Source organism: Macaca fascicularis, chromosome 6 (genome assembly GCF_037993035.2).
Source record: "Macaca fascicularis isolate 582-1 chromosome 6, T2T-MFA8v1.1".
NCBI classification, from domain to species: Eukaryota; Metazoa; Chordata; class Mammalia; order Primates; family Cercopithecidae; genus Macaca; species Macaca fascicularis.
In genome coordinates this window covers 182,726,967-182,750,394 of record NC_088380.1, presented here as the reverse complement: position 1 = coordinate 182,750,394, position 23,428 = coordinate 182,726,967, and the positions used below count along the sequence as shown (strand labels likewise).

General features: G+C 50.6%; 1 protein-coding gene across 4 annotated transcripts in view; it reads right to left on the bottom strand.

Moving 5' to 3' along the window:
• The window catches only part of CPLX2 (complexin 2), an 87,552-nt gene that overhangs the window by 4,795 nt on the left and 59,329 nt on the right, over positions 1 to 23,428 (bottom strand). For 2 of the 4 annotated variants that reach the window (XM_015451363.3, NM_001348444.1), the window contains 2 exons: positions 454 to 572; positions 142 to 317 (listed from right to left, as the gene is read on the bottom strand). In XM_015451363.3, the coding sequence (XP_015306849.1) occupies positions 142 to 317; positions 454 to 484 (207 nt within the window). In that variant the 5' untranslated portion in view covers positions 485 to 572. Of the gene's footprint in view, positions 1 to 141; positions 318 to 453; positions 573 to 7,015; positions 7,638 to 23,428 lie in introns of those variants that run through there. The other 2 variants (NM_001285147.2, XM_015451362.3) reach the window with 2 other exon arrangements.

The following is a 23,428-nucleotide window of genomic DNA, read 5'->3' as shown; positions in this document are numbered from 1 at the left end:
TTTTGCTGATGAGAAGAGTGAGGCTCAGAGAGAGCTAGGGCGAAGGTGAGAGCTGGGATCCAGGGGAGGCCGGGCAGGGGCTTTTGCTGAACCTGTTTTACCCGCTTGTGGCCCTCCCCAGGGCGGGCGGGCGGAGCTGACCTTATCTCGGATCTGCTGCCGGACCTTCTCCCGCTCCGCCTCCATGCGCGCGTGCTTGGCCTTGCGCTCCTCCTCCTGCTGCCGCAGGGCCTCCTGCCGCTCCTCCTCCTTCTTCTGCGCGTCCGGGTCCTTCTCCTCTTCTCCCCCCAGCATCTTCCCCATGTCCTTGGTGGCCCCTACGAGGAAGCGGTGGGAGGGAGAGGGCGGGGTCAGCCACGGATCAGGGCTGGGGAGAGAGGGGCTGGGCGGGCCGAGCCCCCTCCCACAAGGGTCGGACCCGCCGAGGACTCGCGGTGGGGCGCTGGACCTCACCTCCAAGGGCCTGCTTCATGACGAAGTCCATGCCGCCGGCTCTGGTTAGCGTGCCCTAGCCCACGGCAGAATTTGCATGCAGCGCTCCTGGCTGGCCTGGCTCAGGAAGACGTGACAACCTGCAAAAGAGAATTGGGAGTCAGATGGGAGAGGCCTCTGCGCAGGCAGGGCGGTGGAGCTAGACAGACAGCAGCCTCACCCTGGTTCAGACACCAGGCACCCATCACTCAGGTCAAGACCCAATGCCCTGCTAGAGGAAAAAGGAGAGGGAAGAGAGCGACTTACTGGGCAGACACGTAGGTGCTGCCAAATAGCTTTTTGAAAGCGGTTTGGTCCCTATTTTAAAGCCTTCATCTTGACGCTATTGTTCAGATTTGACTGAAGCCGGGAGCTTTGGAAAGAGCCGTGAACTTGGAGTCAGGCAGATCTGGGTTCCAATGCTACCGTCATTTCCTTATTTGCCATGGAACCTTCAGCAAGGCCCTAACCTGCTCAAGTCCCCAGTTTCCTCCTCTCTAAGAGAGAAATGGCAATGCCACCTTTCCCCGGGGTCCGGCGGGGATTGGAGGGGGCCCAGCCTGGGCCACTGGATCAGCCCATCAAAAGACCAGCCCGTGTTACTGCCCCAGCCAATCGGAGGCAGCTGAGCCAATGAGAACAGCCAGCTTGGATAAACAGATCCTGACTTTGGAAATTAGACAAATGGAAAATAAGTTATTTTTATTGTAGTGTACATGTAATTTTTATGTTTTATAGCTTAATATCGATTTTTATTTTGAATTTCACATGGGAGTGTTGGAGATATAACCTTCTGGGGGCTTAGGGCTTTTAAACGACCTACACGGGCCTTGCAGGCACTTGGCAGACATTAGTACCCTACCCTTCTTCCTAAATCACCGACTTTCGGTTTTTATTATATTTTTTATTGTTCTGTTTTTGCCTCAGAAGTGTTCTCCAAATACAATCTTAATGGGAATCTCAATATGCAAAATATGTAAAAGTGGAACTTTTCCAACGGTAGAGGTGGGGGAGGAAGAGCCTTCCCCCTTGGCCTCCTTACCATCTTCACCCCACATCCCTGAGAAGCTGAACCCTAGTGCTCTAACTTGAGAGTTTCTTTGTATTTTAACCATTCAGTTCCACTGGTTCTTTAACAGACACAGATCTGTTTTCAAGTGTAGAGGGGACATCCGTGAGCTATCCAAAGTGTGAAGTAGCTTCATGGTAAGCGGAGGCCAGGCCTGCTCCCCAAGGCCTTTTGTCCCACACTGCCTTGCAAGGAAGAAAAAAGGTTCTCGGGAAAGGGCGGCAGATATTGCAACCTTGTTGGATTCAAGGCTGGATATTGCAACCTGGCTGAGTTCTGGGTCACTGGTTGTTCTTTGATAGATTTTCTTCATTTCTCTCAAGATGAGAAGTCATATCGGTAGACTGAGATTATTTCATGATATGGGGCCCAAGAGCTTATCTATGTGATCAGACCATCTCATCTGATAGGTTGTTCTGGGAAGAGAAAGTCATTATGTAGCAGGAGAAAAAAAAAAAAAAAGCAAAACAAAAAACCCAGGGGCTTTGGCATCAGACACACCTGGTTCAAAATCCAGGCAGCTATACTTACTGGCTGTGGGTCCCTGGGCAAGCTTCAGTTTGCTCCCTGCAAAATGGGGGAGTATTAAGGCCGCCCTAGAATGGATGTTTGAAGGAGAATGAATGATACCGGTCAAGTGCCTGGGGTGTTGCAGGAACTCATAAAATGTCAGCCGTTGCCGACTACATATTTGTGGAACAAGCCAAAAAGGAACAGGCTTTCCATGCTTTCTAAGAAATGCAAGAGAACCCACCTGCCTAACCCCAAATTCTGAGTTTGAAGGTTGCTCAGCTCAGTCAAGATGTTTTCGCTTGATTTAATACATTGTGAAAAAGCTTCATTTCTAAGAACAGGAAATGAACAATTTAATAATCAAGTGATTTCAGGAACTCTTGGGTTCCTACTCTGTGTTTACATAGAGCTCAAGGAATTACCAGGTGGCAGTGGGAGATGCAGGGCTCTAATTTGAGATGTTCCAAATTGGGCAGGGCACCCAGGCTTTAGTTGCACCCTCATCCCTAACTTGCTGGGTGATTCTGATGTGTCTCTCTCCTGGAGCAGATGATCTTCCAGACCCTTTCTCCCATGCCTCTGTTGAAGCAGTCTGCAGCATTTGAACTGCTGACAACCCCACTGTACCCCCAAACCTCCTTCTCTCCTGGTTCTGTGACTCAGTTCTTTCCTGTCCCTGCTTCCCCTGTTTCCTCTCCTCTCCTCTTTTCTTCTCTTCCTTTGCATTTTCTGACTCCTCTTCTTCCTCCTGTCTCTTACATAAGCTTTTTCCCCATAACTCTGACCTCAGCCCCTGCCTCTTTTTTCTTTCTAACCTTTCCCTGGGAGAACTCATCCATTCTAGGGGTTTTAATGACCACTGAAACTGGTGACACCTAGACCTGTATATTGACTCATCCAGCAAGTATTAATTGAGCACCTACTTTATGCCAGTCAATGTGTTAGGCACTGGGGATTTACAGGAAACAGGACAGACAAAGCCTTGACCTCATGCAGATTACATTCTGAGGCATGTATGTGTGTATGTGAGTGTGGGTGTACATGCATACATATGTAGGGAAATAGGCAATACATAAGTAAAAAAACACATTTCCTTCTCCTGGATACCCTTTCCTGGATGTCTGTGGGCACCACTCAAACTCAACATGCCATTTCTGTATCACCCAACTATCACCTACTCCAGCCACCTCTGCTTGCAGGCATGCATTAATCAGACATTGTTTGCCACTGCCACCCCTCCCCCAGTTTGCAAAGTACCTCTGCTCACCACTGAGTCTTCTCAATGCTTACATTCCTGTGGCTTTAATAGCTCTTCTTCAGCCTGCTGGGATTCTTTATCTGAAATTCCCAACTCTGCCCAAAAATCCTGCTGCCCAATCCCAGTATGAACCTCTGAGCTGTTAAGCAGTCTCCCGTTCACTCTGTCTACACTTTCCTAACCAATTCTCCTTTTCTCAAGGCCTAAACTACTACTACCTTCTCCCTCTCAGCAGGTGACTTTCCCCCACTTCAAGGGCCAAAGTATAAGGGGTATGAGCTCTGAGGTTAGGCATGCCTGACTCACATCTTGAATCTGCCGCTTTTTAAGCTGTGCAATAGTAATTGACCTAGCTTCATTGATACTTGATCTTCTCTATAAAACGAGAATTATAATGCCACTTTGAAATTTTAGAAATACTCTATGGGATGTGTTTGCACATGCTGGGTGCTCAGTAAATGGTGGTTGTAATAATCAAAACAATTAATGTCAGTGAGTGGGAGCTCCATTAACCTCCCTTCCTTCTAGCTCCTGAGGAAGAAGCCCTCTTCTGGCTGAAGCCAGTGCATCCACCTGTGCCCTGGATTCCCTCTCTTTATACCTCATCACTCCCTCTTCCTCACATCTTCCATCTCCTCTCCACAGGTTGCTTTTATCCCCTCCCTTCTTTAACTCCTTCCCTATATTCTGTGTTTCCCTTAATCCTACCCCTCTCACTTTGTGACGAAGTGATCTCAACGTGGTATCTCCACGTCTTCACCTCCCAGTCAAGCCCTACCTCTCTGTGAGACCAGAGCTCTGCTGCCTCTGCAGGAACCCTGAAACTGCCATAATCAGTCGCCACAGGTGATCCAAGAGGGTCTTCACAGCCGTCATCCTCCTCCTCCATCCCTCTGCTGAATCACATGCTGCTGCTGACTCCCTCCCCCCACCTTTTCCAGCTTTCTGGAATCTCCTCCTGAATTCCATGACACAGCACTCTTGTGGTGTTCATCCTACTTTTCAGATAGGTCTTCTCTCTCTTCTTTGCTGACTCCTTTCCTTTCCTTTAAAGTGAAGATGTTCTCCAAACGAACTCTCCCCTCCTGCCTCTCCTGCTCCTCTGTCTCCCTTGGGAATCTTATCTACCCCTATTGGTTTAGTGCACTTCTTTAGCCACAGATACCTCCCTCTCTCTGCCTTCCCTCCCCCAAACCTGCGCATTTAACTCTCTGTTGGATGTTGTCACATGGATAATCTCAAATTCTGTCCAAAGATCAGTCTCATCCTGGCTTTCCCCACACACCTATCTTTTTCTCTAGCATGCCTTGTCCCAATCACCTCAACTGAAAACTCTAGAGACAGCAAATTCCTCATTCATTCATTCATTCACTCACTCACTTGCTCATACTACAAATATTCCTTGAGTATCTACTTTCTGCCAGACACTGTTCTGGGTGCTGGGGCTGTGGCAGGGAACAAGGGAGTCCCAGCAGTGGTCTCACAACATTCAGCTGGGCTGGGGAGGTAGAAGCTGAATAACAGATCACACAAGGAATTGGTGAGTAAGATTGGGATGGGGGTGCCGAGGGAGAATTCCAGGGAGAAGTCCAGATGCTGTGGCTTTGCAATGCTGCCTGCATCCTGACCCTCCATTCTCCGACTGCTGCTAATGCCTTGGTTCAGGACCTAGAGATTCTGGATTTATCCATAACCTCTAACTGTCTCTCCCCCAGCTCTCATCCAGCCTCCACATGGCCATCCAATTAATCTTCCTAAAGGGCAGATTTGCTCATTCACACACACCCTGCAATGGCTCCCCATGGCCTTGTTAAACTGATGCGAGTCCTTGTGCTGACCTTCAAGGCCTGCACAGTCTAGCACCCGTCTGTCTTCCTTGCTGCTGGTGTGCCACCTCTTGTACAGGGCTCTGCTTCTTGCACAGGGCTCCGCTTCAGCACGTAGTATTTCCCAACAGATCCTCTTTCTGAAAATGCCTGGGCATTTGTGCATGCTATTCCCACAGCCTTGGAACCTCTTACCCTCATCTCTGCCAGTTCACATCCTGGCTCCATCACTTACTAAGTAACCTTGAGCAAATGACTCAATGTTTTCTCATCTGTGAAATGGAGACAACAACACCTATTCCCAAGGCTTGTAGTGAGCATTGAATGAAGTGATGCAAATAAAGTGCTCAGCCCAGTGTTGGCACAGAGTAGGTACATATTATCTAACATCATTGCAGTCATCATTATCATCATCAGCAGCATTAATTTCCGAAGATCCCTCTCAAATAGCACTCCCTCCATGCAATTTCCCAGATCTCCTTGGCAAGATGTGAGGGCATCTTCCCCTTTGGAGACCTGTGGCACTTTCTGGGGCAGTATTGCCTGCCTCCAGTACATGCTCTCTTTGTCTGTTTTTCCCTTCCTGGTCACTCTGAGCTCCTCTCAGGACAGGACCAGTATCTTGTTTCATTTCTCCTGTCCCCAGAATCGGCTACATCTCCTGGTACATGGTAGATCCTGAGGACATGTGTGCTGGGTTGAATTTAACGTGTCAACGAGTGCATGAGGGTGTGTGCGTTGGAAGTATGACCCCGTGTGTGCAACTCTGGACTTAGACATCGTATGAGTGCGTGCGTGTGTGCAGGCGTGTGTGTGGATGTTTTGCCATATGCCTGCGGGAGCGCTGAGGTCCAGCAGGTTGCCAACAGTTGAGGATTTTGACCGGGCCGCCAGGAGGCGCTCCTTAGCGGTTCTGCGGGAAGTCTTGGTCTATCCCTGCGCGGGAAGGGGGGTGGGGGTGGAGGTGGGGGTGGGAGTGGGTGGGGGACGCTGCACTGGGGGAGGGGAGGCCGGGGGTGGTGAGGGATGCTGCTGTAGCACCAGGTTTCCCTGCCTTCAGTGCGCCGGGGACCCAGGGCGCGCCTTCAGCTTCCTTGCCCTCTCCGACTCCCTCCGAGCCCGTCCCAGCCCAAACACCGGCTCAGGCTCGACCATCTGAGCCCCTGGAGGTTTTCGGGACTGGGCCTTGCCATCTGGCAAGCCGACTCGGGCACCTGCAGTGGTTGTCCTTATGGCTGTTTTTCTGTTTTTATGGCTCAAGTCTGGGCTATATTCACCGCAACTCAATTCAACACTCATTTGCTTCTGGCAGGGGACTGTACGCCAAAGGCAGTGGCAGAGACAGGGGACGTCATTCCACCCTCTCCCCCCGCCCCGTCCCCACCCCGTGGCCCGGGATGGGAGAAGCATGGGGGAGGGGAGGGGCAGCGGAGGATGGGAGGAGGAAGGGAACCGGCCCAGGCTGAAAAGCGGAAGTGGCCGGGGGTTCCCGTTTCCCCGCCAGAAGAGAGGACAGGAACCCCGGCGTCCCTCTCTCGGACCCCCGCGGAGACCCATCCCCCCCCAGCAACTCTGCCTTGGAGCTCCCGGTGGGCCACAGAGAGCGCCCCTTCCCCCAACACACATAGCTCCAACCCCAAGACCCGGCCCGGTTTCAAACTTTGCTGGGGGAGGGGGCAGATTGAGGCGGACGAGAGCGGGAGCACAGAAGGGGTCGTTCTCGAAGACTCCAGGCGGCGGACGTACGCTGCCCAAGCCGCTTCTCCTCCCGGGAAGGGACAAATAGTCCCCTTGGTCCCCCATCCCCAGTCGACGTTTACGTTCTCCTCCCCTGCACCTGCGGTCTGTCCGCCCCCTTGCCGCCGCCCTCTGACTCACTCCGGGAGCACGAACTGTACCCCTCGGGGGCGACTCCCTCCTCCTGGGCGAAGCGTGCTCCGGCGGGCTTCGGGTTAAGCACAGCCAGAAGTAGCTTAGATCGACGTCCCCCACCCCCGCGAGCTCAAAGTTGTTCTCTGGGTTCAGACTTGAGTCTCCGCCGCAGCCGGGGCGGTCCTGGCTCCAGGACCCCGGCCCTTCGGGCTCTACCCGGAGTCTCCGGCTAGGGCCCACGCCTCCTCTTAGTTCGCAGCCAGCCGCCTGCTCACGGCCCCTCGCAGGGAGCTGTCCTTTCAGCACCATGGAGAGCGCGTCCGCGAGTGTCCCCTCTACCGCCTCTCAGTCCCCATCCGGCGCCCAGGCAGCCTTGGGGAGCTGTCCCCCCGAAAGCCGTGCTCCCCAGATTCCCGAGTTGCCCCAAGGCCTCGAGGCGAGAACCGGGACCCTGTTGCCCACAGCCCGGCTCCGCCCTCCCGGCCCTCGGCCAGCACCGACCTGGCGGTCCCTGCAACCGTCTGAGCCACTGCAGGGCTCCGGCCCGACTCCACGAGGTGGTTCCTTCTGCTATTCCAGCTCCCGCCGCCGCGTGCAACTCCGCCAGGCGAGCTGGGGCCGCGGCTCCTGCCGCGGGCGGCTGCCGAAGGCGCCCTCCAATCACGCCCCTCAGCCGGGCCCTGACGTTCTACCGCTCCCCTTCCAGATGGGAAATTCAAATCTCTCTCTCTCTCTCTCTCTCTCTCTCTCTCTCTCTCTCTCTCTCTCTCTCTCTCACCCCTCTGTCTCTCTCTCCTCTCTCTCTCTCCCCCCTGTCTCTCTCTCCTCTCTCTCTCTCCCCTGTCTCTCTCTCCTCTCTCTCTCTCCCTCCCTCCCTCCCCCGTCGTTCCTTCCTTCTCTCCCTCTCTCCCTCCCTCCTCCCTCCCGTCTCCTTCTCCCTCCATTCCTCCCCCTCTTTTCTCGCTCCCCTCCCCTCTCTCCTCCACCTTACACTGTTCTCCTCCCCCTCGCAGACGCCCCTGCCGTCTCCCTGCAGCCAGACATCCTGGCCACAGCTCCAGGCCCACAAGCTTTCTGCTCCTGAGGAGTGGTGGGGGCAGGGGGTGGAGGAAGGGCTCTTTAAAGCAAAGCTCAAAGTTCGCCTCCTTGGGAAAGCCCTCCTTGGTTTCTCCAGGCAGAGTGGTCGCACCTCTTGGGGTTCCTGCGACTCCGAGACAAGCCCTTGCCTCAGCGACTCCCGTTCCACCTGTTAGCTTGCCTCTTGCCTGTGAGCAGCTCCAGGACTGGACCTTGGCCGGATCATCTTTACAGCCCCTCCCCCCAGCACAGTGCCCAGCCACAGGAGCACTCAGGAAACACTGATGGAGCGTGTGGGCAAGACCCTCGCAGTGGGTCAGCACCCAGTGAGAGAAGACTGATGCAAAACTGCAGTGGACCTTAGGCAAGCCACTCACCAATCCCTTTGAGATCTGATATCCTGTGAAGAATAAGGACTCCTCTGGCAAAATTTATTCGAGAAGGCCATTTCTTTTCCTCCTATGCCCAAGAAAGTAAAAGGACTTCCAAGAGGCAGGACAACATCTGCTACCATCCCCAGCCTTTTCTCTTCCCCTGGCACTCATTTTTTTTTTTTTGTTTTATTACTCTCTCTTAATGAGCCTCTTTATTCTGCCTGCCATCTTTCGGCTCCCAATTGTTCCCTTTAATCAGGCCCGATGTGTAGGAAAATGGTTTCAGAGAGGAGGGGCCTTGCACAAGGCCTTTGAAAGATCTGCAGGAGTTTCTACATCTGTCAGGGTATGTCAGAGTGGAGATGGCTTCTCCTTCTAAGGGGATGGCCTCCTTCCAAGGAAGGGGCAATAACAGTTGCAGAAATATGATTTCGTTCCAATAAGGGGGAGCTTATCCCTTCACACACGATCACAGCAAAGGCCTTATTCATTCCAATGAGGGGGAGCTTATCCCTTCACACACGATCACAGCCAAGGCCTTAAAGCAGGAGACCCCGCCCCCCACAAGTCAGAGGCCACTGGTGAACCTGGTGAACTGGTGAACCTGGCCACTGGTGAACAAGAGGCCTTGTCACCTGGAGAATCACCTTCTGAAGCCTATGTCTGTTCTCCCCTTACAGGCTTGGGTAAGGAAGGCCCCTCCTTTAGGGCTGAGTTCCATGTTTAGCACTGTGTTGGGCCGTCAGCATAGAATGCTTATTTATTTTTCTTCCCTTTCCTAGGGCAGATACTAAGAGGGGGATGGCAGTGGCAGGGAGGCTCTTTGATTAGAGTGACTTAGACTTTCCACTAATGCCTGAGGGGAGTTCTGGGCAGGGAGATCTGACATCATGTCATTTCGAGTGCACAGTCCTCCTCATCCCCTCTTTCCTCATGTGCTTCAAGAACATGCTTAGTAAATGGGACCTGGCTGCCAGCACTCTGGTTACAACTGAGGTTTTTCCACAACTGGTATTGCTTTTGACATGGACACAACTGAACTGGGCTACAAATCCAGTTGAGGTTTAGGGAAAATACTGAGCTCAGTTCTGGACACCACACTTTAAGATGGACTTTGACAAACTTGAGTATGTCAAGCTTGAGAAGGGGCTAGTCTGGTGGTGGGCACCTGGAAAACAGGTCAAATGAGGGCAGGTTGAAGGATTTGAGGATCTTTCACCTGGAAGAAAGAACACTGAGGGGGCATTAACCCTTGAAGGGCTGGCAATTCCTGCTTAATTTATAATTCCCCCGCTTAGTAACGTGCCTGGCAAAGTAGGTGCTAAGGAAGTGCTTGAATGGATGAATAACTGTTGCAGGGGAAGAGTAGTACTATTGCTTTTTCTATTGCTGGCGATAGAATTAGGGCAATGGGGGAAAGGTAAAGGAAGCAGGCAGAAGCTCTGCGAGGAAGAACCTGCTCTCCAGAGGAGCTGTCCAGCCACAGCATGGACTGCCCCATGTGGGGTTATGGGTTCTCTACATCTGGAAGATGGCACGTGGGTGGGAGGCTGGTCCAGCTGATGGCTAAAGCCCCCTTTGAGCCCAAGCATCTCTGAGTCTATAAAAAACTGCCTAAGCTGACATGAACTGTGTCTCACTGCAGAAAATCTTACTGATGAATAGGAAGACAGCTCCGCCACATTTTGGTGACTTCATTTTATTGAGCAATAAGGGGTAAATCATGACACTTTAGCCATTAAAGAAAGGTGATGAAGAGATGAGTACCTGCTTCCTATTCAGTGTTACCAGCCTTGACATGCTTCCCAAATGACCTATTATTGAAAAAGTTGCTGAATATCATAAGCATTTCCTAATGATTAAAATACTACTACTAATAGTGAATATTTGAGCTTTCATTATGTCTCAGGTGTTAACTTTGGTGCTTTATAGGATTTACATGTTCTCATTTAATTTACACAAGCGCTTATGTTCAAGATGGGAAAGTTGAGGCCCAGGGAGATAAAATGAATCTTTGGCAGAGCCAGCATTCCAGACCAGGCTTGCCTGACACTGCGTTCTGTGGTCCTTCCAGCACGTGGGGCTGCCTCTCTCCTGACACATCCCACAGCCTATGGAAATGTAACTTTTGCTCTGCAGATATTTTTTTACATTGGCATTTATAGTCTTCCCTGTTCTCCAGTTTCTCACTGAAAGAAAAAAAAAAAACTGCCAGGAAATCACACCCAGATCAGGGTCCTCATGTCATGTGGGTTGCCAGCATTTCCTTCATCTCCTGCATCTCTAATCCAGCGGGAGTGCAAACAGGCCCAGCCGCAGGTTCTTGCCGAGCCTGCTCTGTAGACAGCTTCTAAGAGTCACCTGGTAAAATATAGATGTGGCTCTGCTTTAGGTGACTTATCCTGGCTGGAGCTGAATTTCCACTTTTATTTATGAGCCCTGGGGGCAGGAGGAGGGGCTCAGATTTGAACAGATTTGTAAGATGTTATGTATATGCCTTGAATGTTCAGTAGGAAGCCAATCAAGGGAGCTAATGTTAGTACTTTGTGTGAGGATCGAGGAACAATGTGTGGGGAATGACAACTGTAACAGACCATAAATGTGGTGATCAGTGAGAGAGCTTGCATAAGGCTCCCGTCCAAAGGTCAGCCCATTTCTTCCCTGCAATTGCCTCAGCCCAGAGGGCATCCTGGATGCCATGTGGGAAGTGAGGGGGTGTCTAGAAAATGCCAGGCACCAGCTCTGATCTGGAGATCGCTGGCTGGTTCTGAGCTTGCTGGGAGTTACGTTGGTGGGTGCAGGGAGACATTCAAATGCTCCAGACACTGGCTTCACATCCTGTCATTCTAGCGTGAGCCTGGAGGGGCAGAGTTGGTCTTGGTTTGGGAGGTTGGCCATGTGCCTGAGGAAACGGAACTGCGGGGGTGGTACACAGAGAGGGGCTCTAGGCCACCTTGCTCATCTGATGAGTGCCTTCCCTCTTGTCACTGACAATGGCTGGGTGCCATCAGTGTGAGGGCCCCAGTGTACCTCCTTCAACATGGAATGGCATGGTGTGAAGGCAAACCCATAAGTGTGCAATGGTGTATTTGAGTGCCCAGCAGTGTGGGACTGTGCAGGTGGGAGAGTGGTAGCACTCATGTGCAGTGACACAGGCACTGTGTGTCATCATTAATGTGTGGCAGGGCAGGCGTGGGTCTGTGACTCTCAGTGTGTGGTGGTGTTTCCCTCCCGATGGGATGTGACTCCTGTGTCAGTGTGTTGTTGGTGTGTGATGGTATAGACCTACGTGGAGTGTTGTTAGAGTAGAATAAGTCAATGGCATTGTTTGGGCATTTGGCTGCAAGGCAAGAGTACTACCTAGAGCTGTGCAGGTTGTGTACTGCACAACCACAGAGGGCACCATTTACACAGACTGTGCCAGACACAAAGGCTCTGGGGATATGTCACCATTTCTGTATATTGGTGTATGTCTAAGTGTTGCTGTCAACCAGGAATGCTCCAGGTGATAGGATGTTACCATCAGTATGAAATGGTGTAGTCCTGTGTAACCATCAGTGGTAAGGTTGCAGATATGAGTATCCTACAGTGGGCTGGAACATGTATCACTGTGATTGTGCAGGGCAGTAAGGGTGTGTGTGTACAGCCAGGAGTGTGTCATTACCACTGGGCAGGTATGCAGGCAAAATGCGTCACAGATAGTGACTGACCCCTCCTTGTCTATTCTGCCCCCACCAGAGACACCCTCATTAATTCAACTTGCTGGCTCCTATCCCACCTGGGAAACTGCAGAAGCCCCAGCACCCTTCATTCTTATTTTATTTTTTTTAGATACAGAGTCTTGTTCTGTTGCCCAGGCTGGAGTGCAGTGGTACAATCATAGCTCACTGCAGCCCTGAAGTCCTGAGTTCAAGTGATCCATCTCAGCCTCTTGAGTAGCTGGGACTACATGGGTGCACTACCAAGCCTGCCGATTTTTATTTTTTATTTTCTATGGAGACAAGGTCTCACTATGTTGCCCAGGCTAGTCTTGAACTCCTGGCCTCAAGCAATCTTGTCTTAGCCTCCCAAAGCTCTGGGATTGCAGGCAGGAGCCATGGTACCTGGATTCATTCTTCACTTTTCTCAGAAAGAGGGTACCAGGCTCAACATATGAACTCTGACTCATTGGTGGTGCATGGAGTCCATGTGGAAATTCCCTGGGTGAGCCCCTCCCTATCCCAAAGCCTGGCCCCTAACTCAGAGCCTCTCTCCCAGCCCAGTATCTGCCCAGCAGCTCCTCAGAGGTCCTCTGCCAGCCTTCATCCCGTCCCACCCTCCCAGATTCAGGCACTCATTAGCATGTCAAAGCAGTTGACTCCCAGCCCACACTGTACCCCTGGATATACGACATGGTTAGCTCCCCTCATCCTGTGCTTTCCTGAAACCTTGCATTTTCATGTCTGCACACCAGTCTGCAGTCTTCTTGCCCCCATCCTATCAAAGGAAGAATATTTTGGTAATAAATCTTTCCTCTCTTGCCTCTGGTTCTTTTTCCAGCTCTCATTTATGACTTCTGTCTCCTCTCCTCTCACTCTTTGAGATGTGTTTGGACATCCCCGTGCATCAAGAACTCTTCTCTGATGGCCTGTCCCTAGAGCCAGCCAATGACCCCAGACAAGCATCCTCATTTCTGAGTCTCAGCTCTGGACTTGCCCAGGCACAATCAGTGGAGCATCAGAGTTTGCTTTCCCTGCTCTCGAGAGGGTCCCCTTCCTGAGTGTCTGTCCACCCTCAGGATGCTTGGTCCCTTTTCCTCTCCACCTGCAAAACCCATGCTCAGAAAGACAGTTTTTACACGTTAGAGTCTTCTCCTTAGCCACAGGGAAATAGAATAACAGAGTTGCAGGATACCAGAATCATGCAAAAGACCATTTTAGAATCACATTTAGAATCACAGAATTATAGGCTCCCTACAACACTATATGTCAAAGAGTAGCCCACTCCTACTCAGAACCACTGGAGTGGGGGACTTGTTAAAAAATTGCAGATTATTGTGCTTCATCCCACATGGCGCAAACCCAAATCTCTGACACAGAAGCCCAGGAATTTGCATCTTTTGCCCAGCTCCGCAAGTGTTTCTGACACATCGACTGGTTGAAAAGCCCTTGCCCTGGGTCAATAGAGTCAGAGAATCATAAGATCCTGGACCCTCTTCTTACAGAAAAACTGGATCATGGAACCACAGAATATTTTAGGATTCATGGAAGCTTCAAATCAACCAATTATACACATTCACTCACAACTTTAGAATCTTAAATTCTAAGAATCTCAGTGTCAAGAATTGTGAAGTTGGAAGTGACCCTGGAGTGTGATTTTGTTCTCGTTCTAGGAGGAATTTTTAGTTTCCAGCCTTCCTGTTCCTTTTGGAATGGAAAGCTTTTTCCCTTGTCCCTTGAACGACTGCCTCTATGGTGTCGCCTACATTTGTGAAGATAGATGTTCTTTCCATCTTGGTACAGAGGCAGTCGGCAGAACCCCTGCATTATATGGAGTGAGTGAGCTTTCTGGAAATGACTTCTACTTTCCATTTAGAACCAGCACACTCTGGCCCACAAAACAGGTCTTGCTTGTTGATAAAAATGAATTCAAAAGGACATTATTCCTGTTTTGTTAAAGCAAGGATATTGGTGGAACATGGACAACAGAGGTTAATAAGCTTATGGGGCCTCTGGTTGAGGAAATGAAAGAGAGAGAGAGTGCCGAGGGGCAGTGGAATGCTACTGGAGATTAATAGACGAGTGTGTGTGTGTGTGTGTGTGTGCACGCGTGTGCGTATGTGGTTGGGGGAAGGTTGGATGAAGGGAGGCAATAAGACATACATTAAAAAAAATCAGTGATGAAAAGATAACTTTCTGGTCATCTAACCCAGTGTCCTCAATTTACAGATGGGGAGATAGAGGGTAAGAAAGGGGAAAGGACTTTCTCAAGGTCGCATAACAAGTTAATGAAACTTCTCACTCTAGGTAAGTACTCTTTTTTAGGTATAACTCAGCACCCAGCTCCACATGTCCTAAACACCTCCAGTGTGCCAAGCATTGCTTTAGGGACGTTACGGATGCCAACCCTTTAAGCCGTCTGACAACCCTATGTAGCAGGCATTTTTCACTCACTCAGTCTCTTATCTAACATATACAGAGGTCCTGCAGCACCCCAGGAGTTCTCCCAGGCAAAGGTGTACCAGAAGTTTCAGCGTTTTTCTCCCCCATTTCATTCCACAGTGAGAGATGCAAATGCTTCATTGAGAGCTAACACACGGACCAGTTCACACTCTCCAGATCCTTTCAGATCCGAGACTCTGTGATTCGAAGCACTCAGAAGCAAGCGGCAGACAGATGCCCGCAAACAGTCAATGACCATACAACATGTTAAGTGCTGTCTTAGTGAAGAGGGAACTCTGACGAGGAGAATCAAACACACACAGCTTGCAAGCCAGATGGAATTGGAGGCTTAAAGCAGGGAAGGGGCAGGGGTGGCTGGCACCCCCTGCTCCTGATGCATGAAAGCTCTGGGGCCATCCAAGTCATCTCAGAGGTTTCATGGTGGTGGAAGCCATGGGCACTGGCCACGTAAAGACAGGGAGTTAAATCTCACTAATCCTCTGCCCCTTCCCGTGTGACCCTAGTGTGTGGCTTTTCCCTGAGACTGTGTCCCCACTGATGAAATCGGGGAGTGATTTCTACCTGCCAAGGTGGTTGTGTGGCTCTAATCAAACAGTGCTTAGGAAACAGTAGCATAGCCTCAGCAAGTATTAATTCCCTCTTTCTCTCCAACACCCAGGCAAGGCATAGCATTCTCTTCTGGAGTTCAGGGCAGAGTGACCACTAGACAAAACCTCCTTTTATGGTCTGCTTGGTCAAAGAACTCCGCCTCATAATCTCCCTGCATGTATTTAAGTTGGAATGAGAAAGAAACGAATTTAAAGCTTAGAGGAAAATGGAGGAGATGGTTCTTCTTTTTACCCCTTTTCTTGGCTCCCTCCCTTCCTCTCCTGCATACGAGGGCCTAGGATATTTGGGTCCCCCAAAATGGGAACTGTGTGAAGAAAGTCCAGAAGGGACTTAGACTTCAGGCCCAAGAAGAGGAGGAATTTTCCACCCACAAATTTAAAAATGGCTGCTCTGGGCCACTCAACCTCCAGTTGTTTCTTCCTGGTAGAAAAACAAAATAAAACAAAACCCCCTTTTATTTGGCAAACAAGCAAAGGATTGGGGAAGTCTTGGGAAGATGAAGCCAGGGAAAAGCTTAAAGGGCAGAAGAGGAAGGGATTTTCAACAACTGAGCCTCTCAGGGGGAAAGGTGATTCATAATCTTTATCTGATTTAATCCCCAGTCCCTCGCCTCCGTTACCTTAAATATCATTACCTCCGCTTTATATTCAGAGAGGGATATTCAGACTCAGAGAGGTTAAGCCCTTGTTCAGGGTAACACAGCCAAGAAGCAGGAGCAACAGCATCTGAACCTGGTGTGTCTCTCCAGGTGGCCACATTTCCTGAGGGAGATTGGGGGCTTTCTAGAAGCCGAGCCTGGGTCTGCAGCTTCGAGGCAACTAGTTCCAGAGTTTGGGTGATCCTGCTAGGGCACCCTATATGGAGACCTCGCCACGGGCTGGTCCTTGTTGGGGCTGGGTGTTCTAGGACTCAAGGTGACCAAAAGTGATGGAGCTGTAGGTCAGGGCTCAGAGCTGTGCCCTAAGGGCTTACATAAGAAATTCTCTCTGGGGCAGGCCTTTGCTCACTTCCAATCAGCTTGGCTCAGCCCTGTTCTCACCAGCAGCCTTGGACCACGGCTCCTGCCTCTGCTCTTGTCGTCTTCTTTACTTTCTAACTGGCTTCCAGACCGGTAGGAGAATCAGAGCTTTCTAAAACACGGATCTGACTGCATCACTCCTCTCCTTAAAACACGCCATGGTCACAGTCTTTTGGCCAACTCCTCCCTTGTGTGGTGTCGGCTTCGGAGGAGCCCACCTGTGTATTTCATCTGGACCCATGCGTGGTGGATCACATGATCTGGGCTGGACTGATGAGCACATCTGGTCCCCCCGGCCCCAGAGACCAGCTGAGGGTACATGAGCACAGAGGGCCAGAGAGACTCCAATCTGGGTTTTCTACTTTTACCTCTTCCCTTTTTTTCTTGTTTAAAGCCACTTTAAGGATCCAAAAGGATCCTAACTAATACAAAATCCTTTAATGTCTTCCCATTGCCTTCAGGATAAAGTCCAAGCCCTTTAAACTGGCCTTGAAGGCCCTTGGTGATCAGACTCTGACTGCTTTCTGCAGTCTCATAGTAGCCACTTGTGCCCCATCAACACCAAATGATTTACAGTTCTTGGACACGCCACAACCTCAACCATGTTTCTGAGCTTTTGCCCGCGCTGTTTGCTCTGGGTAGAATGCCTTTGTCTACTCTGTGTGCTTGACAAACCTTTGCTTTGACCATTACGGCACAGCTAGAGCATTAAAAAAAAAATCTAACTTGGGAAACAGGATGGAACCAGGGTTTCTTTCATGCACCCAGGTGGACCCCTTCATTGTGGCACTAAGCTTTATACTTAAGGTTGCTTTCTTGGCTGACTTCCCTACTGGATTGTGAGCCCTTGGAGGATGGGACTCACTGAAGAGGAGGGAGTCCTTTACTTAGCAAACACATACTGAGCATCTACTGTATACCAGAGGCTCTTCTTGTTGCTGGGGATACATGGTGAGAAAATACACAAATTTCTGTCTCTTCTAGTAGGAGAAGTGGGCACTGCTTGAGCAAACACACCCAGGGGCAGGGCGCTTTCAGCAGGTGCTGGGCTATGACAGAATAAGACATGGGCATGCCGGCTACATGTCTCTGGGCTCAGAGCCCAGAGAAGGACCAGCCCCAAAACAGGCCCTCAGGAAGTGGCTGTTTAATGAATGATTAAGGAACATCCCCAGACACCCAGGTGGCCCTCTGCCTTCCTTTATGACTGTTACTCAGGACTCTACCAAAACCTCTTTGTTAGTGACTGACTTGGTCCCAGTTTCCAGCCTACACCCCCTCTTGAGGGGGTCACGGTTACATAAATGACATTGGGGTGCGTCTGTGCAACACTCACCTTTCCTGGTGGGAGCTGAACAGAGCAACATTCTCTTTGACTTCACAAGGTCACTCTGTCCCCACCTGGGTCCAGTGTCTGGAAGCCGCCGTGCTCCCATGCCTGACTTTAATCAGTGCTCTCCCCGCCTCCAGCTTTCTAGCCTTCCCTCTGCCATCTCCCTTCTAGGCCTGTTGCCAGCCCTTTGATCCTCTCTGTGACTCTCCACTGGGCCTTTGTCTGGATCCATTAAGGCGGTGAAGCGTCACCCTGCTTGGGTCACTCCTGTGCTCAAAGGCCTTCGATGACTCACCATTACCTGCAGCATCAAGTCCAAACCCACTAGGGCCCCTCTTGAGCTGACTTCTGCTTCCTTTGTCAACCTGTTTACCTCAACTCTTCTCCCACACAGCGCTCCCTGCTGCAGAGCCCTCCACACCTCTGGGGTGCCCTTTTCCCCCTATCTTTGATTGTCTCCTGCTGCTGGATCCTAAGCTGCTTGAGGGCAAGGGCATGCCTTGCTCATCCCTGAATCCCCAACATCAAGCCCAAGGCTTTTTTGATTGTGGATGGTCAGTGGATATTTCCAGAGGTAGAACACATGCCTGGCATTGCCCCACCTGCTTGGGGTTGAAATAACTTGCCTTGGCCCACGGCCTTTGAGGTCCCATCTCAGGGGCAGGATTTGCAGACTGAGGCCACTTTCTGGACCACAGAGCGTAATAATAGCTGTTTAAATCTTGCACTTGCCCCTTCTGAAGCTTTTTTTTTTTTTTTTTTTTTTGTATTTCTTACCCACACATATAACCCCATGATTTCCTTCCGTGCTCTCGCTCTATCACTATGGCATTTTGTCATTGGGATGTTTCTGGTGTAATTTGCTGTGGTGATGATACATTTTTTACCTGTCTGGTGTTGCCTGGAGTTCCTCTATTCTCCACCCTCAGTCTTTGTGGTTTGGGTGGGGCTGACTCTATGTCCTACTGCCATGGGTGGGCATTAGATCCATAGCCAGCTAATTAGAGTGCTGGGTAGCCACCTGGCCATGGTGATTGGCTCTAGGATGGCAAGTGACACAAGCTAAGCCAATGAGAGTCAGCCCTGGGACTTTAGCTGGAACCAATAGGAAAGCGACTCCCTCCCTACCTCCCTCCCTCCCTCCCTCCCTTCCTTCCTTCCTTCCTTCCTTCCTTCCTTCCTTCCTTCCTTCCTCTCTTCTCCCCTTCTTTCTCTTTCTCTCTTTCTTTTCTCTTTCTTTCTCTCTCTTTCTTTCTTTCTCTTTCTTTCTTTCTTTCTCTCTCTTTCTTTCTTTCTTTCTCTCTCTTTCTTTCTTTCTCTTTCTTTCTTTCTTTCTTTCTTTCTGTCTTTCTGTCTTTCTGTCTTTCTCTCTCGACAGAAGCTGGAGAGCAATTGCACAATCATGGCTCACTGCCACCTCAACCTCCTGGGCTCAAGAGATCCTCTGCTTCAGCATCCCCAGTAGCTGGGGCTACAGGCTGGTCTTGAACTCCTGGGCTCAAGTGATCCTCCTGCCTTGGCCTCCCAATGTGCTGCGATTACAGGCATGAGCCACAGTGCCTGACCAAAAGGAGCCTCCATGTATGGAATTAGCAGGGCTGGCAGAATGTGGGACTGAGCAACTGGTGACTGGTTTGCTACCACCTGGGGAGGGCCTGCCCGAGGGTGATGCCAATGCAGAGAAGCACACAGCTGAGAGGAGGGCAGGAGGCAAATTCCTGATGACAGTGTTTGACAGGTCCCCATGTGCCTTGAAGCTTCCTCTGCTCATGCACTTTTCAGTTATGTGAGCCAATACATGCTGCCTTTCTCCTTCAGTTGCTCTGAATTAGGTTTCTGTCTTGGCCACCCGGAAGGGACCTGCTGGAATCTGTAACTTTGGAGCTGTGTGTCCCCTCCTTAAGAAAAACTTCTTATCAGGCAGGTCCCAATCCCGGGAAGCCCTACCGTTTAATATTCTCACATTCCAAGAAGAAGCTGATCTTCCTTTGTCTCTAAGCTGCATCTTGACCTACTACAAGCTGGTCCCCATGGTCATGTTGACTGAAAGGGAGGGAACTCACAACGGTGGTGCTGGCTCAAAGATTTGCCAAAGTCCAAACATTCATATCCACAGATCCCAGTTCATATCTCCACACCTCCTCAAAGATGCACATATTTTAGGCCAACAAATCTGCAATTTCACCCTTGAGTGGCATCGGCATTCTTGGGTGGGTGCCATCTGTTCCTGGCAATTTGTCTGTATCTAGTTTGTCAACTGGAGTTGGAACATTTGCCTGCAGGAGCAGTGCCTTTGGTGCCCTCACTTCCAAGAGACCATTTTGGAGCAGGGATTTCCCTGAGGTCCTCCTCAGTTGGGACTGGGGCTGAGGCTTCCTCAGATCTTCTGGATATCTCTTTTTCATCTCAGAGCTGTGATCATCAAGCATCTTGACAGTTCTTTATCTGGCCTCTTTCCATCTGATGCATTTGAAAGTCCTCTGACTCTTGGTCCCACAGGCCTTCCCAAGGTGACTTTCAGGGTGTTTTTAGACTGCATAATTTCAATGCCTCTCTGCCCTAGCTACGCCTCCTGATTCCAAGTCATCAAGTTTTAAATGTTTTCCCAAAGATGCTTTTTTCTTTGCAATAGGCTCTCAGATGTGTCTCCTTAGCTTGTTGTTTTTGCTTTGTTTTGTTTTGGTTCCCACCGTGATGGTCAGACCATGCCAGGCTATAATTGGAGGAGGGACACTGTGTGCTCGGTTCGTGAGGCTCATGGAGACTCCATCATCTTATGATGCCATCAGAGCATGTGGCTTCTGTGGTAGCAAGAGGGAGCTATGTGTTATCAAGGTTTTCATGCTGGAAAGTGATCCTTCAGGCTATCTTGTTTCTTTCTCCAGTTCTGCCCTTTCCCTTCCCCTGCTGCCCTGTGCCCAGGAGGCTGCCCCACATAGACCAATCAATAGGCTCCCTTGATCTTCAGCTTTCTTGGGTTTTATCAAAGAGGTACTGGCAGGGATTTGAGGCAAGGAAAAGAGCACAATCAGAGTGTCTCTTGGCTGAAGGTGGAGGCTTTTGTGCATTTCGCAGCTGGTGCCTATAACTTCACAAGTTCCTTTCATGCTTTGGCCTCATCACTGTGTCATTTTGTCACTGGGATGTTTTTGGTGTAATTTATTGTGTACATTTCCTGCTTGTACCCTCTCTAAGCTTGACAACTGCTCCTTCCTTGCCCCTCAGGTTGGAGATGGTAATGGCTTCCCACTGACACTGGTCCCCGGGAGCTGTGCCATCCTTGTGGGACCTGTTCACCCTGCCCATGCCTTGAGGTAGCTCTCCTCAAATGGGCCTGATGCAGTGGTCCATGCTCCCTGCCAGGATCCTCGTGGATTCACCGATAGCCATTTTCTGCTCACCATTCGTTGGCCAGGCCTAGTGCCTTGGGCCTGCCAGCTGCAAGGGGCTGGGAAGGGTGGAGTCGCCTGTGATCAGAAGAGGGGTAAGCAGGTATGAGGGTGCTCTGGTCATCTCCACCACAGGCACCAGCTCACGACTCCCAGTCCTCAGTATTGAGCACTTTGGGGCTCCAGGAGGGTCCCTCCAAAGGCGTTCTCTCACCTCCTATTATGTACTGTTCTTCAGAGCTCTTTTCCCCCGGAGAATGGCAGGAAGGGGCATTGGGGTTGTATCCAGACTTTGCCAGGCCCTCACTGTGTGACTTTGGGCAAGTCAGCTTTCCTCTCTGAGCCTAAGTTTCCTCATTTGCAACGTGGGATATTGACACTTTCCTTGCAGGCACATTGCTGGGCTGAGACAGTGTATGCACAGGCCCTGGCGCTGGGAGGCACACAGCTACCAGCAGCTGGAATCAACCATCATGCCCGTGTCTGGCAGAAACCAGCACCTTCGTGCTCACTTAACCCTGCTCCCTGAGCACTGCTCTGGGCCAGCCATGTCTCCGAGCTGGAATACAGGGGGAATAAGGCGGAGGAAGGCCCTGCCTAATGGGGTGTTTCTGGTGGGAGTGGGCAGGCAATTAACAGGTACAATGGCTCCCAACTTACAATGGCTCAACTTATGATTTTTTTCTGAGTTTATAGTGGTGTGACAGCAACACACATTCGGTAGAATCCATATCTCAGGTACCGTTACAACCACTCTGTTTTCCACTTTCAGTACAACATTCAATAAATTACATGATATATCCAACGCTTTATTATAAAGCAGCTTTGTGGTAGTTGACTTTGCACAACTAGGCTAATGTAAGTGTCTGAGCATGTTTAAGGTAGACTAGGTTCAGCTGTGATGCTCAGTAGTTTCAGCGTATTAAATGCATTTTCAACTTACAATATTTTCATCTTACGATGGGTTTATTGGGACATAAATCCACTGTAAGTCAAGGAGCATCTGTGAATGGAAAGATAATTCAGAGTGGTGAGTGCACTGCAGAAATAAAGCCAGTTGATATGAGAAAGAAAGACAGAGCAGGGATGTCCCAGTAAGGCTCCTAGAGGTGACATCTGAGCCTGACCTGAAAAATCGGATGAGGCCCATGCTGAAGATCTAGGGCAGAAAATATGGCCTGAAGGATGCTCCCCTGAGCTGGGAGTGAGCTCAGCTTGTTCCCGGGACGGAACGGAGCCCAGGTGGCAGGGAATGTAATAGGAACTGAGTCCCAGGTTGTTTGGGACCTCATCAGCCTTGGTGAGAGGCCTGGATGCTCAGACTGAGATGGGGGCCATTTGGAGGTTTTAAGAAGCAGGTAGAATCCACCGTGAGTCCCTAGTTCAGTTCTTCAGTCCCCAGTTCTAAATTCTCTGACTGCGTTTGTCAGCTCAGTTTCCTTAGTGAATTGCCAGTTTTGGAGAACCAAGGTCCACAGTGAAGGATCCAGGCAGGTTCCTTCCTCATTTCTGGGAAAGCCGAGGCCCACAGTCCCTGGGTCAGGCTCTGGTCCTACTGATGAAGACAACAGCCACCCAATCACACCCCAGCTGGTCCTCCCCACCCTCCACCTTCCTGAGAACCCGCTGTGCGCAGGCCGTGCACATTTGCCACGTCCTTTCATCGGCCCACTCTTGGTGAGAGGCTGCCATCGTCATCTCTGTCTGTAGATGAGGAAACTGAGGACCCAGTCTCTCCCGCTCCCTCCTCACCTCAGGACAGCTCCCTCTCGCATGCCGCAGCCCACACGGCATCCTGTAAATAACTGCATGTTCCCAACACCTCTCCTCCTTCTCCTTGGAAACCTGCTCTGGCTTTCCACTTGGACTGCTGGGTTGTCAGATTCCCCGGCTTGGCTCCGTGCGGAGCGTGGCGGGAGCTCAGATATTGCATTTGAAAGCCTGGGGCTGGGCTCCAGCTCAGCCATTCACTGGCTGGGTGACTGTAGGCAAGTCACTGCGCCTCTCTGAGCCTCAGTTTCCTCATCAGAAGTGCAGGGTGCAAAAACTCATGTCTGTAATGAAGATTGGATGAGGACTGTACGGAAGTCTCAGCCGAACGTGAGGCACTCAGTTGGGTGCTTAACGAAAATGGGTTTACATGAGCTTTATTTATACGACCTCATTTCAGCCCCACAACCACCTTATGAGGTAAGTACTATGTTATGCCCATTTTACAGAGCAGGAGAGAGGCAGAGAGCGGTCAGGAAACTTGCCAAGGTCACACAACTAGAAGGTGCTATACCGAGGTTGCATCTAGGCTGTCTGGTCCCAGAATTTGCTTTCTGAACCTCTCTGTCCTTCTGAAACCAAGATGTCTGAATGGGAGATGAGGCTCACTCCATGGCTGGATGCAGGATGAGGTGGCACTGAGGGATTATTCCTCACTGTCCATGGTCACCCTGTGTCTCTGTGTGGT